Source organism: Spermophilus citellus, assembly GCF_964194105.1.
Source record: "Spermophilus citellus genome assembly, chromosome: 9".
Classification (NCBI taxonomy): domain Eukaryota; kingdom Metazoa; phylum Chordata; class Mammalia; order Rodentia; family Sciuridae; genus Spermophilus; species Spermophilus citellus.
The window spans coordinates 97986182-97999538 of record NC_138191.1 but is presented as its reverse complement, the minus strand read 5'-3'; the positions used below and the strand labels follow the sequence as shown (position 1 = coordinate 97999538).

At 38.0% G+C, this 13357-nt stretch overlaps 2 protein-coding genes across 3 annotated transcripts in view; one reads left to right on the top strand and one right to left on the bottom strand.

The window, feature by feature from the left end:
* ZYG11B (zyg-11 family member B, cell cycle regulator) overlaps positions 1-9376 on the top strand; it is an 81372-nt gene extending 71996 nt beyond the window's left edge. For both annotated transcript variants that reach the window (XM_081305690.1, XM_081305689.1), the window contains one exon: positions 7081-9376. In XM_081305690.1, coding sequence (XP_081161816.1) covers positions 7081-7271 — 191 coding nt within the window. In that variant the 3' untranslated portion in view covers positions 7272-9376. The remainder of the gene's footprint in view (positions 1-7080) is intronic.
* The window catches only part of ECHDC2 (enoyl-CoA hydratase domain containing 2), an 88762-nt gene continuing 77364 nt past the window's right edge, over positions 1960-13357 (bottom strand). Inside the window, exons 11-12 of the transcript XR_014023481.1 lie at positions 2817-3141; positions 1960-2320 (exon numbers count right to left, since the gene is read on the bottom strand). The gene's annotated coding sequence lies outside the window, so the exon portion shown is untranslated. The remainder of the gene's footprint in view (positions 2321-2816; positions 3142-13357) is intronic.

Below are 13357 nucleotides of genomic sequence, written 5' to 3'. Positions count from 1 at the left end.
GGAGTCTTTGTAACAAATGGTGCTAGAACAACTGGATATAAATATGTAAAAAAAAATTGAACTTTGATTTATACCTCTATTACATAAAAGAATTAGCTCTAAATTGATCATAGAGCTAAAAATAAAACCAAAAAAATAGCTTACCAGGTGTAGTGGCGCATGCCTGTAATCCCTGTGGCTTGGGAGGCTGAGGCAGGAGGATCACAAGTTCAAAGCCAGCCTCAGCAGCTTAGTGAGGCCCTAAGTGACTCAGGGAGACCTTGTCTCTAAATAAAATGCTAAAAAGGGCTGGTGATGTGGCTCAGTGGTTAAGTGCTCCTGTATTCACTCCCTAGTACCAAAAAAAAAAAAAAAAAAATTAAAGCATAGTGGCATGCCTACAATACCAGTAATTTGTGAAGCTGAAGCAGAAGGATCAAAAGTTTCAAGGCCCGGGCTGGGGATGTTGCTCAAGTGGTAGCACGCTTGCTTAGCATGTGTGAGGCACTGGGTTCAATTCTTAGCACCACATAAAAATAAAATAAAGACATTGTGTCCACCTAAAACTAAAAAATAAATATTAAAAAAAAAAGTTCCAAGGCCCATCTTGGCTACCTAGTAAGACCTTGTCTCCAAATAAAATAAAAAGGACTAATGATGTAGCTTGGAGGTAGAATGCTCCATCCTTAGTACCACAAAAAGTAAAAGTTAGTCACTATGGGTCTGGATTCCGCCATTATTTGAATGTTTATAGGCTTCCTTTCCTAGATCAGGAGCCCTAGCTTTCTGTGCTACACAGGTGCTGAAAAAACCATAGTGTCGCAATGGGGCAAAATTGTGACATATGCAGTAGAGGGGAGAAATAGAGAATGTCTGCGTGCTTCTACCCCTTTCAATGCTTTATTCCCTCAAGTTACTCAATACAATTTCACTCTGGATTCTTAATCAAGAAAACAAAAATTCTTAATGCTGGGCACTGCAATAGATATAATCAATTCACAGCAAACAATTCTAGATTAATTCTAAGCACTGCAAGCACACTTAATCATGACAGGCTAATGACAGACATTACCTCTGTGTGCTAAGGTCAAAAGTCTCAAGCTTTAGGCTATAAGTCCACTAGATATACACACTCAATCAGACCGAGGAGATCAGGTCCAGAACCCAGGCAGGCTTTTCCTGGTGTGGAGGGATAACTGGTTGAGGAGAGGGTCCTAGGGAGAAGTTGTGGCTCTCACCAAGGTCCAGAGGAGGTGGTAGAATTTGAGAGCATGAGGATCACACAGAGGATCAGGAAACGATGATAAGTGATGGGATGTCAGGTCCTCATCAGGCTCTCCAGTTCGAGTGCATCCTTGTTTTGGCTGGCTAAATCCCTGTTCATTTGCTCTATTATTTATACTAAATTTTGGGGCTTTGACCCCCCTTTCAATCCTTATCAGCTACCACAGGATTTCTCCATGACATCATTTACCCTGGTGTCAGAAACATCTGGTCTTGTGATCTCCACCCTGATCTCGCCTTTCTCACAGCCTGCCAGAGGCCTCACGCCCCACTCTATTTATCAGGGTGAGGGGAAGTTTGAGACTGTACTGGAGGGATCTGTTGGATGTGCCTGGTGAAACTGGAGGTTTCAAACAGGAGTTTTTAAAAATAGAATTGCTTAGGCTCAGGCTTAAGGCCATCCTCACACATAGGGAGAACACTAAGCACCCTGAAAGCCAGGAAATGGTAAAGGTCTATGTGTATATCAATGTGCCACTAGCCCTGCAAGTTCACAGCTTATGTGGTGAAAACTGGGATAATAATCAGGAGAGAACCCCAACTCCATTTGTTGTGTTCCTACATGAGAGAAGCTGTGGTTTTTAGGGTCCTCAGTTTTTGTTTCTCCTGAGGGTTTTTTTGTTTGGTTGGTTTTTAATTTGTTTTTGGTAGTGGTGTTTATCCACTGCATATCCCCAGCCCTTTTTTATATTTTTTATTTAGAGACGGGATCTCACCAGTTTCTTAGGGTCTCATTAAATTGCTGAGGCTGGCTTTGAACTCTTATTCTCATACCTATACCTCCTGAGCTTTTTAAATGTAGATGAAGTAGTATCTCAAATCCAGAACCCAAATTTGAAATCTAGAATTCCTCCATAGCTCTTCAAAGGTCAATCTGTTCATATTTCCAAAGCCAGGGTTCCTGTTGTGATGGGCAAAATGTGCGACTTATCCAGTCCAGGGGAAGAAATAAAGAATGTCCACATGCTTCTGCCCTTTTCAATGCTTTATTCATTCAGATCATTCAATACAATTTTACTCTATAGGTTTTTAATCAAGAAAATGACAATCCTTAATGCTAGGCATTACTGTAAGGGTCCGGCGAAACGTCGGAGAAGGAGAGACCACACGAGACTAGCTCCATGCAATGGCAAGGGGGATTTATTAGGGATCCCTTCCAGCGCGCTGGGGCTCCGTGCTCACTCAAGAAGGGAGAGCAGCCCAGAGCCCAGAGCAGAGGTCAAGCAGAGCTTAAGTACACTTTTTGGAGAGGGTGGGGGGCTTTGCATACTTCAGAACAAATCATCATGAGGCGCGGGAAAATTGAACAACAACTCTGATACATGATTAGTCCATTCATTGGCGGGAACAGGCTGGGCAGGGGTGATTGGTCACTTCTAAACTGGGTACACATTCAAACTGATTGGGCCCTGTGACAAACTGCACAGGGCCCTAGGCTGAATGGCCAGTAGGGCGTTGTCTTAACTATCTCAGGAATCTGGGTGTAACAGAGGAACTTAATAATACCTAATCTTTTACATTTTAATTCAAGCTTTCCAGCTTAGAAACTTTACCCTTTCATTACAATAAACATAATCAATTCACAGCAAAAAATTCTAGATTAATCAATTCACAGCAGACAATTCTAGATTAATTAATTCTAAGCACTGCAAACACACCTAATCTGACAGGCTAATGATAGACATTCCGTCTGTGTGCTGAGCTCAAGTGTCAGTTCAAAAGTCTCAAGCCTTAGGCTTTTAAGTCCAGCAGATGCACACTCACTCGGAACGAGGTGATTGGGTCCAGTACCAAGGCAGACTTCTCCTGGGGTAGAGCTGACAGCTGGCTGAGGAGAGGGTCTTAGAAGTTTCCATTCTCACCAGGGTCAAGATGTGGCTAGAGTTTGAGAGGAATATGCAGAGGATCAGCAAATGATGATGTCATCCAGGTCCTCATCAAGCTTTCCAGCTTGTGTGCATCAGTATAGGTTGACTGAATGTTTGTTCCTTTGCTCTGTTATTTATGACCCCCCCCCCCCCTTAATCTTTATCAGCTTCCATCATTTACCCTGAGGTTAAAATATCTGGTCTGGTGGTCCCCACCCTGATCTTTTGTCCTTTCCTTTTTATCAGGTGAGGACAGCCTGCCAGAGGCTTCACTCTGAGTTTATCAGGGTTGGGGGGAGTGACTTGTTTGTGCCTGAGGGCAATACTGGTGGGCTCCTCGGTTTGGTGTGCCTAATGGGATTGCAGGTTTCAAACTGGAGTTTTTAAAAAGTTTATAAAGAATTGCTTAGGCTCAGGCCTAAGGCCATCCTCACAGTTTCCTGTTCACAGTAAATGACAATAAAATAGAATAGATAGTAAAATGACCAGGCAGTCAGGATAATGGGCCCCATTTTAGGAGTACCTTTAAGGCTTATTTCAAATGTAAAAAACCTGGAGGCTGACTCTTGGGAACACCTTCAACCAAATCCTTTGTCCCAGGGATGAACCCAGATGGAAGTTACTGGAAGGAGGATGGTCACAGATAGGATGGAAGAGAACCCAGATGGTGGCCAGGATGCTTTTTTCAATACCTATTTTAAATAAATTTTGGTCCATGCTCTGCCCAAAATCATATATAAACTCCTAAGCTGGCACACCAACATGAGTTTTTCTGCTATCATCCCCCCTCTCTCATGGTAGGAATTTATCTCTTCTTACTTAAAATCCTACTCTGTTTACTCTTTAAAAACAAGGGGTGGGGGGCTGGGGATGTGGCTCAAGTGGTAGTGAGCTTGCCTGGCATGCATGAGGCAGTGGGTTCCCTCAGCACCACATAAAAATGAAATAAAGATATTAAAGAAAAAAAAAAACGAGGTGGGGGCTGGGATTGTGGAGCAATGCACTTGCCTCCATTGTGTAAGGCACTGGGTTCAATACTAAGCATCGCATATAAATAAATGAATAAAATAAAAGTCCATCAACATCTAAAAACAAAACAAAAAAAGTAAAAGTAAAATAAATACATAATAAAAATGGCTGGGGTTGTGTAGTTCAGTGGTATAGTGCTCCTGGGTTTAATCCCCAATACCACACACACACACACACACACAAAGTATGCTAAATTTAAGGAAAAACATGTCAATTGATGCATTAGAATTGAGAATCTAGGAAAATGCCATAATTCTATGGTTAGTTTATTTTCAACAAGGCTACGGAAACATTTCAGTGGGAAAAGAGCAGGCTTTTCAACAAATGAACTCCAAGTGGATTATAAACCCACCAGTAAGAGCTAAATATATAAAACTTTGTGAAGGAAATATAACTATGAAACTTCATTTAAAAAAGAAAATTTAGGCCAGCCCGGTGTGGTGGCACACCCTTACCAGCAGTTTGGGAGACTGAGGCAGGAGGATCATGAGTTCAAAACCAGCCTTAGCAAAAGCAAGGTGTTAAGTAACTCAGAGAGACCTGTCTTTAAATAAAATACAAAATAGGGCTGGGGTTTTGGTTCAGTGGTCAAGTAGCCCTGAGTTCAATCTCTGGTACCCCCCCACCAAAAAAAAAAAAAAAAGTTATACCAGGCACAGTGGCACATGCCTATAATCCTAGTGGCTTGGGAGGCTGGGGGAGGAGGATAGCAAGTTCAAAGCCAGCCTCAGCAATTTAGCAAGACCTTGTCTCAAAATAAAAACTAAAAAGAAGGGCTGGAGATGTATCTCAGTAGTTAAGCACCCCTGGGTTCAATCCCTGGCACCAGAAAAACAGTTTAAAAAGTGCATATACAGGGAGTTGTGGCTCAGAGGTAGAGTGCTTGCCTAGTACATATGAGGGGCTGGGTTGGATCCTCAGCACCACATAAAAATAAATAAATAAAATAAAGGTATTGTGTCCAACTACAACTAAAAATAAATATATTTTTTAAAAAGTGCATATATAAATATGTAACAGCAAATCACACCAATATGTATGCACCAATAAAAAAATGGAAGAAAGAAAAAAAAACAGAACAAAACTTTACAACCTTGAATTAAGTAATGGATTCTTAGGACATCAGAAATATAAGTAACAAAAAAAATTAACAAAACAAAAACCACCTAGATTGTTTGGATTTAATAAAAATTTTTAGGTCACTGTGATGCAAAGCAGACTAAAACATTTGTCTTCAACTGAAAACACTTTCAGTTACAGCATCCAGTTGCATTTTTCCCCTCTTATTTGGAGACTCTCTGAGAGAAGGGGTTATGTTCACATAACACAATCTTATAAGAAAGAATAATACAGTATGGCTTAGAATACAATTTAATTAATTGGCATTCCTATGCTTCTGTTTTCCCCCACTCTTCTTCTTCTTCTTCTTCATCATCATCATCATCATTATTTTAGCACTGGAGTTAGAACCCAGGGGTCTTTACTACTGAGCTATATCCCCAGGCCTTTTTTTTTTTTTTAATTTTTTTTTTTAAAGAGAGAGAGAGAGAGAGAAAATTTTTAATATTTATTTTTTAGTTCTCGGCAGACACAACATCTTTGTTGGTATGTGGTGCTGAGGATCGAACCCGGGCTGCACGCATGCCAGGCGAGTGCGCTACGGCTTGAGCCACATCCCCAGCCCTCCCCAGGCCTTTTAATTTTTTTTATTTTGAGACAGTGACTTACTAAATTGTTGAGGCTGGTCTCAAATTTGTAATCCTCCTGCCTCAACTTTCTGAGTTGGTGGGATTACAGGTATATACGACCAGGTTGATCTCCCACTTCCATTATTAAGCTGTGTAAGTTACCATTTGTGAATTAAAAAAAAAATTAGCACTAGGCATTGTGTCCTATAATTTCAGCTACACAGGAAGCTAAGGCAGGAGGATCACAAATTCAAGGTTAGCCTGGGCAATTTAGCAAGACCTTGGCTTAAAATAAAAAATAAGAAAGGGCTGTGAGTGTTCAATGACAAAGTGCACCCTGAGTTCAATCTCCAATACTGAGAAAAAAAATTTAGTAATACTTTTCTTACTTATGATTTTGGGTAAGACAGGTATCCAAGAAAGATAAGACTTGTAATTCTAGTTCTTTTTATTTTCTTTTCCAGATTGTCTGTGTCTTGAAGATAGGATAAAAAAGACTTTGGATTTATTTATTTGTTGTATACTATTTATGTTTGGGCCTTTGACCATAGATATAGTATCATTTTATATATATCGAGAGAGTGGTATTCGTTAAGCTGCATCATCATGTAGTGGTCAATAATAAAACAGCTGAAATGGGAGCTGGGGGTGTGGCTCAGTTTTTAAGCCCTTGCCTAATGTGCAAGGTGTGAGATTACTGGATTCAATCCACCAAAAAAAAATCTAACTGTAAATGCAAAAAGATCCTAAGAACTTGTTTTTTGTGGGATAATTTGTGTTTTTAATAAAGCTTTCTTTCCAGGCTTAGTGGCACCTTCCTATAATCCCAGTGGATAGGGAGATAAGGCAAGAGGATCACAAGTTCAAGACCAGCCTCAGCACCTTATTGAAGCCCTAAGCAACTTAGTGAGACCCTGTCTCAAAATATAAAATAAGCATGCCTGTAATGCCAGCAGCTCAGAAGGTGGAGGTAGAAGGATCACAAATTTGACTCCAGCCTCACAATTCAGCAGGCCCTAAGTAACTTAGTGAGACTCAGTCTAAAAAAAAAAAAAAAAAAAAAAAAAAAAAATTTAAAGGGCTGGAGATGTAGCCCAGTGGTAAAATGCCTCTGGGTTCAATCCTCAGTACCAAAAAATAGAATAGGGCTGGGGGTATGACTCAGTGGCTAAATGCCCCTAGATTCAATTTCCAGTATAAAAAAAAAAAAGTTTTCTCTTGTTTTCTTTCAGCTTCAAGGTATTGCAGCATGCTGATTGAAGAAGGAGGGCTGCAGCATTTATACAACATCAAAGAACATGAACAGACTGATCCCCATGTTCAACAGATTGCTGTGGCCATTCTGGACAGCTTAGAAAAACACATTGTGCGCCATGGGAGGCCACCTCCCTGTAAAAAGCAGCCTCAGGCTAGACTAAATTAATATCCATAGATTATTGGATCACTGAACCACAGGAATTTGTGATTGGTTCATTTGGAATATCTTACCCTCTGTGGTGTTTTGTGGGGGGGGGGGTTCTGTTACAAGATTCATAAGATCAGTTTGGGATTGATAATGTACACTACTGCCCATGTGAACAGTCTCTAATTTGTCTTGTGATTTTTAACTAATGAGGCAAGAAAGGTCTCTTCCTTCATCATTGCCTTTTAGGAAATTTTCCACCTTTCAGTGTTTGAACTTACCTGTGCTTAAGATTCTAAAGTTTTATGATAAAGTTTGCACGAACCCTTAGGCCAGATTCTTCTGATCTCAGCGTCCCTTCCAATCAATTTGCAGCTTCCCATGAGCTGTTAACTTGATTTCTGGCACTGCTTCACTTGTAAATTTTATACTGCTTCTGTACAAAATGCCTTTATTCTCTGTGTATCTTTTATAAGATGTCCTTCTTAGTATGAAAGAATGGAAACCTAAGTTGTCTCCTTGTGGAAGTTACTCACTGTAACCTGGATGGCTAACAGAAAAATATTTTTAGAGGCCTGGGGATATATCTCAGTAGTAGAGCGCTTGCCCAGCATGTGTGAGGCCCTGTGTTCAATTCCTAGTACTACAAAGACAAAGAGAAAGAAAAAGAAAAGAAGAAGAAGAAAAGAAAGAAAAATATATTAGGAAGAAAAACTACTAAGGAAGAATAGAGGTTAAGAATTGGGAATTGCTTTCATGGTATAATTTTTTAAATGGGCCAGGCTATCCTACTGGAGACCATCTGTCTTGAGGCAGTGAGCAGAAGCTGGTTTTCTGTATTTATGGCTGGAAGTATGGTCTGCTACTTCCTGTACAGACTGCAGGTTACTCTCAACAAATATTTCCCCAAATATCTCAGTATAAAATATTATAGCATTCTGTCTAATTCTCCATTATGTCATAATGTTGTGAAAATGTGAATTTTTTACAAATTGTTTCTGGTTCAAACTAGCCATTCTTTCCCCTCTATTTCAAAGTCATTTTTGTTCAGTGGAATAGTGACTACTTGTGGTATTGACTTACTCAGTTAAAATACAATTGACAACAGTAAATTTTGCCACAAAAAGTTTAATTTGGGCTGGGTGTATAACTCAGTGGTAGAGTGGTATTTAGTTTGTGCAAGGCCCTGGGTTTAATGCCCCCCAAAAGGTTAAATTTTCTTTTGTTCATATATGTCTTCTTAATGTGTTCATGTTGGAGAAAAATGTCCATATCTCACTGCCAAAAATGCAAGAGAAGAATTAGGTTATTGTTAAATGTTTAGATACAATGATATAGTTGCTGTGGAGAAAAGGAAATATTTTTGATGGATTATTTTTTAGACAGTTGCCTTTTCCTTAAGATAGTTGACCCAGTATAATAAAGAATCAATTATCATTATATCAATAATTGCACTTGGGAGGCAGCAAGTTGCCTGGAAATGTAAATTCCATTTAAATTTTCACTTTGAGATAAGGTTCTTCTGTAATCTCAGATTACTACTTTTTTTTTCATAGATGGACAAAATGTTTTCAGTAGAGATTTTAAATGGGATGTTTAAATTGCAGTATTTTTTCCAAAGGTATTTTAGCTTAGAAAGAAGCTGGTTTGATAATATGCTGGTAACATTTTTGACACACATATTTGACCCACTATCACAATAATCAGCTTTGAATTTTTTGAAGTTCCTTCATGGGAATGAAAACTGACTTATATTAAAAGAAAACAAATATTTAGAACCACTAAAAGCATATTAAATTGTGTTTTAATTCTAACTTAATTGGCTTAAAGGAATTTTTTTAGGTATAAAGTGAATTTTTAAAGTTTTCTTTCCTTTTTTCTCCTCCTCATTCTTATTTTTATTATTTTTTATTTTATACTGGGATTGAACCCATGGATGTTTTTACCACTGAGGTACATCCCAGCTCTTTTTGTTTTTCACTTTTGAGACAGGATCTTGCTAATAAGTTGGTTAGGGCCTCTCTTAAAGTCCTGAGACTGGCCTGGACCTTGGGCCAAGGGATCCTACTGCCTCACCTTCCCCAGTCACCAGAATTATAGGCATGCATCTCCATACTTTGTCTCCCTTTTTTATGTACTGAAGGGAAATCCTGTCTGAGAAATTTGTCTTCAAATTTGTTTTACACTGTTCAAGGCAACTGTGTATGTTCCCTGTTAGACTATTGATAGGTTTTTATCTTTACAAATTGTTTTCAGAAATGGCTAAAAATGTACAGAAAACAGTAAATCCCTTCTTTATTCAGAATAAATATGAAGACTCAAAAAATATTTAAAGTTAAAGTTAAATTTACTATTTTTAGTAGTAGCCAGATCTGAGTCTTAAAAGCAAAACAAGCACATCTCAAATATATAAAAATTTTGGTGCCTTTCTGGTTGGGATGGTTCTTAAAATTTTGTATATAATTAAGGCATAGAATTAACTGTAAGATCTTGAATCTGGTTGAAATATAATGGGTGTATATATTGAAATTATGAGGTATAACTGGAGTCTCTACACAGTTAGTGTCTATGAGGCTTCTTTTTTGTAGCTGTAGACTAGAATGTACCAGTACTTGGTACCTTCAAAGGTTACCTTTTGGTGACTTAGAGGTGCTGTTTCAAGCACAGCTTAGACTAGAGTTGAACCACTCAAATCATTGGTGTGTTCAGATATTATTATACATCAGTAGATCAGTTTAGGAGCAACAGCAAGGTTTGGATCTACTAAAGGAAATGGAATTAGACCTTTTAGATTATAATGGTATGTGTGGGTATCATTGAGTAAGACAAGAAAGAAGTAGAACAAATTTTATTAGGGATCTTATTCTTTGTATCAAGTTGTGCTATAGTCTTTATATTCTAAAAAGCATTTCTTTTGGGTTGAGGGCATAGCTCAGCTCAGTAGTTGAACGTGTGCTTGGCATGTACAAGGCCTGGGGTTCAAGCACCAAAAAGAAAAGAGTATTAGGTTTTTTTTCTCTTTTTAGTTAAAAAAGAAGCATAAATCAAGTACTAATGGGGGTTAGTTTATTCTTCAACCATACATGCAATGGCTACTGATCTAGGTTGAGGATTTTTATAAAGCATATCAGACCCATAATTCCTGGAGTTGACCATAAATATTGCTGCTTGTCATCCCTGGGTGGATATGCCATTACTAGAAGGGGATTTCCCTAGGTGGGGGTAAATAAGGTTGCTATGGGAATTTGCTTTCCTGATCTCTTTTATTTTCAAACTTCTGAAGAATCAAAGATTCATATTTTAAACTATTAATCCTATTTGTCTAGTTTAGAAAGTTGCTCTTACAAATGAGTCCTTTTACATTGACCTGTTTTTCTCCTAGTCATTTTAGTTTCGCTGTTTTTAATTATGCTATTTATCAAAATAGCATCAGGCCATCTTCCATCCTCTTTGAGCAAATCTTAATGAAAACATTTTATGCACCAAACTGGGGTAAATTAATGAACCAAAAGTTTGGCTTAGTGTTTTTATTTATTTTTTGTTTTGTTTCATTGGGCTTAGTGTTTTAAAATGCATCCCCCTCCCAAAAAAAAAAAAAAAAAAAAAAAAAACCACTGTGTAGCGGTGCTCAAGGAACAGAGGTAGGAGAAATGTACTGTTTTATATATTTAAAAATGCACCCCACTCCTGCCCTCTCATGTATGTTTACATATTTGGTTTTTGTACAACATTAAAAGGGGTATAAACAGTATTATTTAATTAAAGGCATAAGTTAAAGACAGTGTCATATTGTCAGCTGATGTGGGCTTTTTCAGTTTTATCTGTTGTTATTTATTGGGGGACTTTGTACAGCTAGGGCTTCAAAATTGCTCTGAGACAGCTTTCAGATATGTTTGCAAACTTTTGGTTTCCCTCTTAAATCCACTGTAGCAGTTTTGAATGATTTTGTGAATAAGGGATGTTAGTCTTTACCATTTGCTGAGTGTTCACATTTTTAATTTTCAGTGTTAACTGTTTGTTTTAGGAATAATGTAAAATCAACGTTTGGTGATGAGAGTAGTAGTATGATAGGAAAATGCTGACTGGGCTTTAAATGAGTGATTGCTTTATTAGTGTTTCATAGACTTTGCATGACATGGTATACTCCTAATTATGCATTCTTTCGTTTCCAAATCAGTCTTAACCCAAGATACTTTTATGTTAACTGACTAGTGGCCTAAAAAAGAACTTATTCTGCTTGTTTGTCCCCTGCCCCACTCTTTTTTGGTAAGTTATGCAAAGATTAATGCTGTTTCTTATTACTCTGAATGGAATAAGAGCTCTCTTGGACAGCATAGCCTAATTTTAAAGCCAGACAGGAAACTATTGTGATGATGGTAGCATACACCTGTGATCCCAGCTACTCTGAAGGTGAAACAGGAGGGTCATAAATTCAAGGTCAACATCAGCAATTTAGCAAGATCCTGTCTCAAAGTGAAAAATAATGGGGATGTAGACCTGTGGTAAAGAAACTGTGAGTTCAATTCCCCATGCTGTGGGGAAAAAATTCAGAGCTGGGCATGGTGTACACTTTCATAATCCCAGCTATTCTGGAAGCTGAGGTGGGAGAATTAGCTTGAGCCTAGGAATTGGAGGCCAGCCTGGGCAACATAGTGAGACCCTGTGTCAAAAAAATTTTTTTTCCAACAATTCAAAATTATGGAAAGTCAGAAATCTAGTTCATTAATAGTATGTGATTAATTTTGGCCTTACTATGGGTAAAATTGTTCAAATTGGGTTCTTGTGTATTTATTTAATCAGCTTTTGAAGCAAGTAACCACTTAGCTAGTGAAAGCTGAGACACTTTATTGAGAGCATTTTTCCCTCTAAAAATAAGAAACTGAAGATTAATACTCAGATAATCTGCAACAATACAAGTTTTTTAAATCCTTGATTTATATAGGATTCCCTTTATCAAATCCTCACTGACTTGTATGAGAAAAGCTATCTTTTGCTTGAATTCTGATGAAATAATTTAGCTCCTTTCAAAGGATATGAAAACATTGATTGGAATGTGTAATGTGTGTACATTTTAAAGACTCAATTATCTGGATTGGAGGCATTGTTTTCATTATGGCCAGATGAATGGGAGTATTCTGTACATGAATCATGCTATATTTTAAATCAGGACATCACTTAAGTATTAATGTGTGTACAGATTTTTGTTTTGGATTTTTTTTTTTGCCTAAATAAATGTTATAAATTTTATGTAAAGTGTGTCTTGTCTACTTTGCTTCTAGTCATTTGCTTTAAAATTTAACATTAATGCAACTGGGTGTGGTGGCTTACACCTATAATTCCAGCAGGTTAAGAGCTGAGGAATGAAGACCTCAAGTTCATGGCTGATTCAGAAAGTTAGGAAGGACCTAAGCAATTTAGCAAGAGCCTGTCTCAAAATAAAAGAATAAAAAGGACTGGGAATATGACTCAGCATCCTGAATTCAATCCCCAGTACCAACAAATAAACAAATAAAATAATATTAATGCAAGTTTTGGGTTCTGGGCTCCTTAGTGATCTACTTGCAGCAACTGCTTTGTGAAAAAGGCTATATAGTTTGTCAGGCATGGTGGTGCATGCCTCTAATCCCAGCAACTGGGGAGGCTGAGGCAGAAGGATAATAAATTTGAAGGCAGGGCTGGGGATGTGGCTCAAGCGGTAGCGCGATTGCCTGGCATGCGTGCGGCCCGGGCTCGATCCTCAGCACTACATACAAACAACGATGTTGTGTCCGCTGAAAACTAAAAAATAAATATTAAAAATTTCTCTCTCTCTCTCTCTCTCTTTAAAAAAAAAAATAAAAATAAATAAATTTGAAGGCAGCCTCAGCAATTTAGAAGACCCTAAGCAATTGAGCAAGGCCCTGTCTCAAAAAGGGCTGGGGATGTGGCCCTCTCATTAAGTACCTCTGAGCTCAATCCACAGTACCAAAAAATAAAAAATAATGGAGAAGAATAAAGGTTAAATAAAAATTATTTAACAGTATATTTGAAACCCAGTTCACAGTGCTTAATCCAAACTGGACACCTATACCTGGTGATATAATTGAGGTAATTAATTGGTATACATT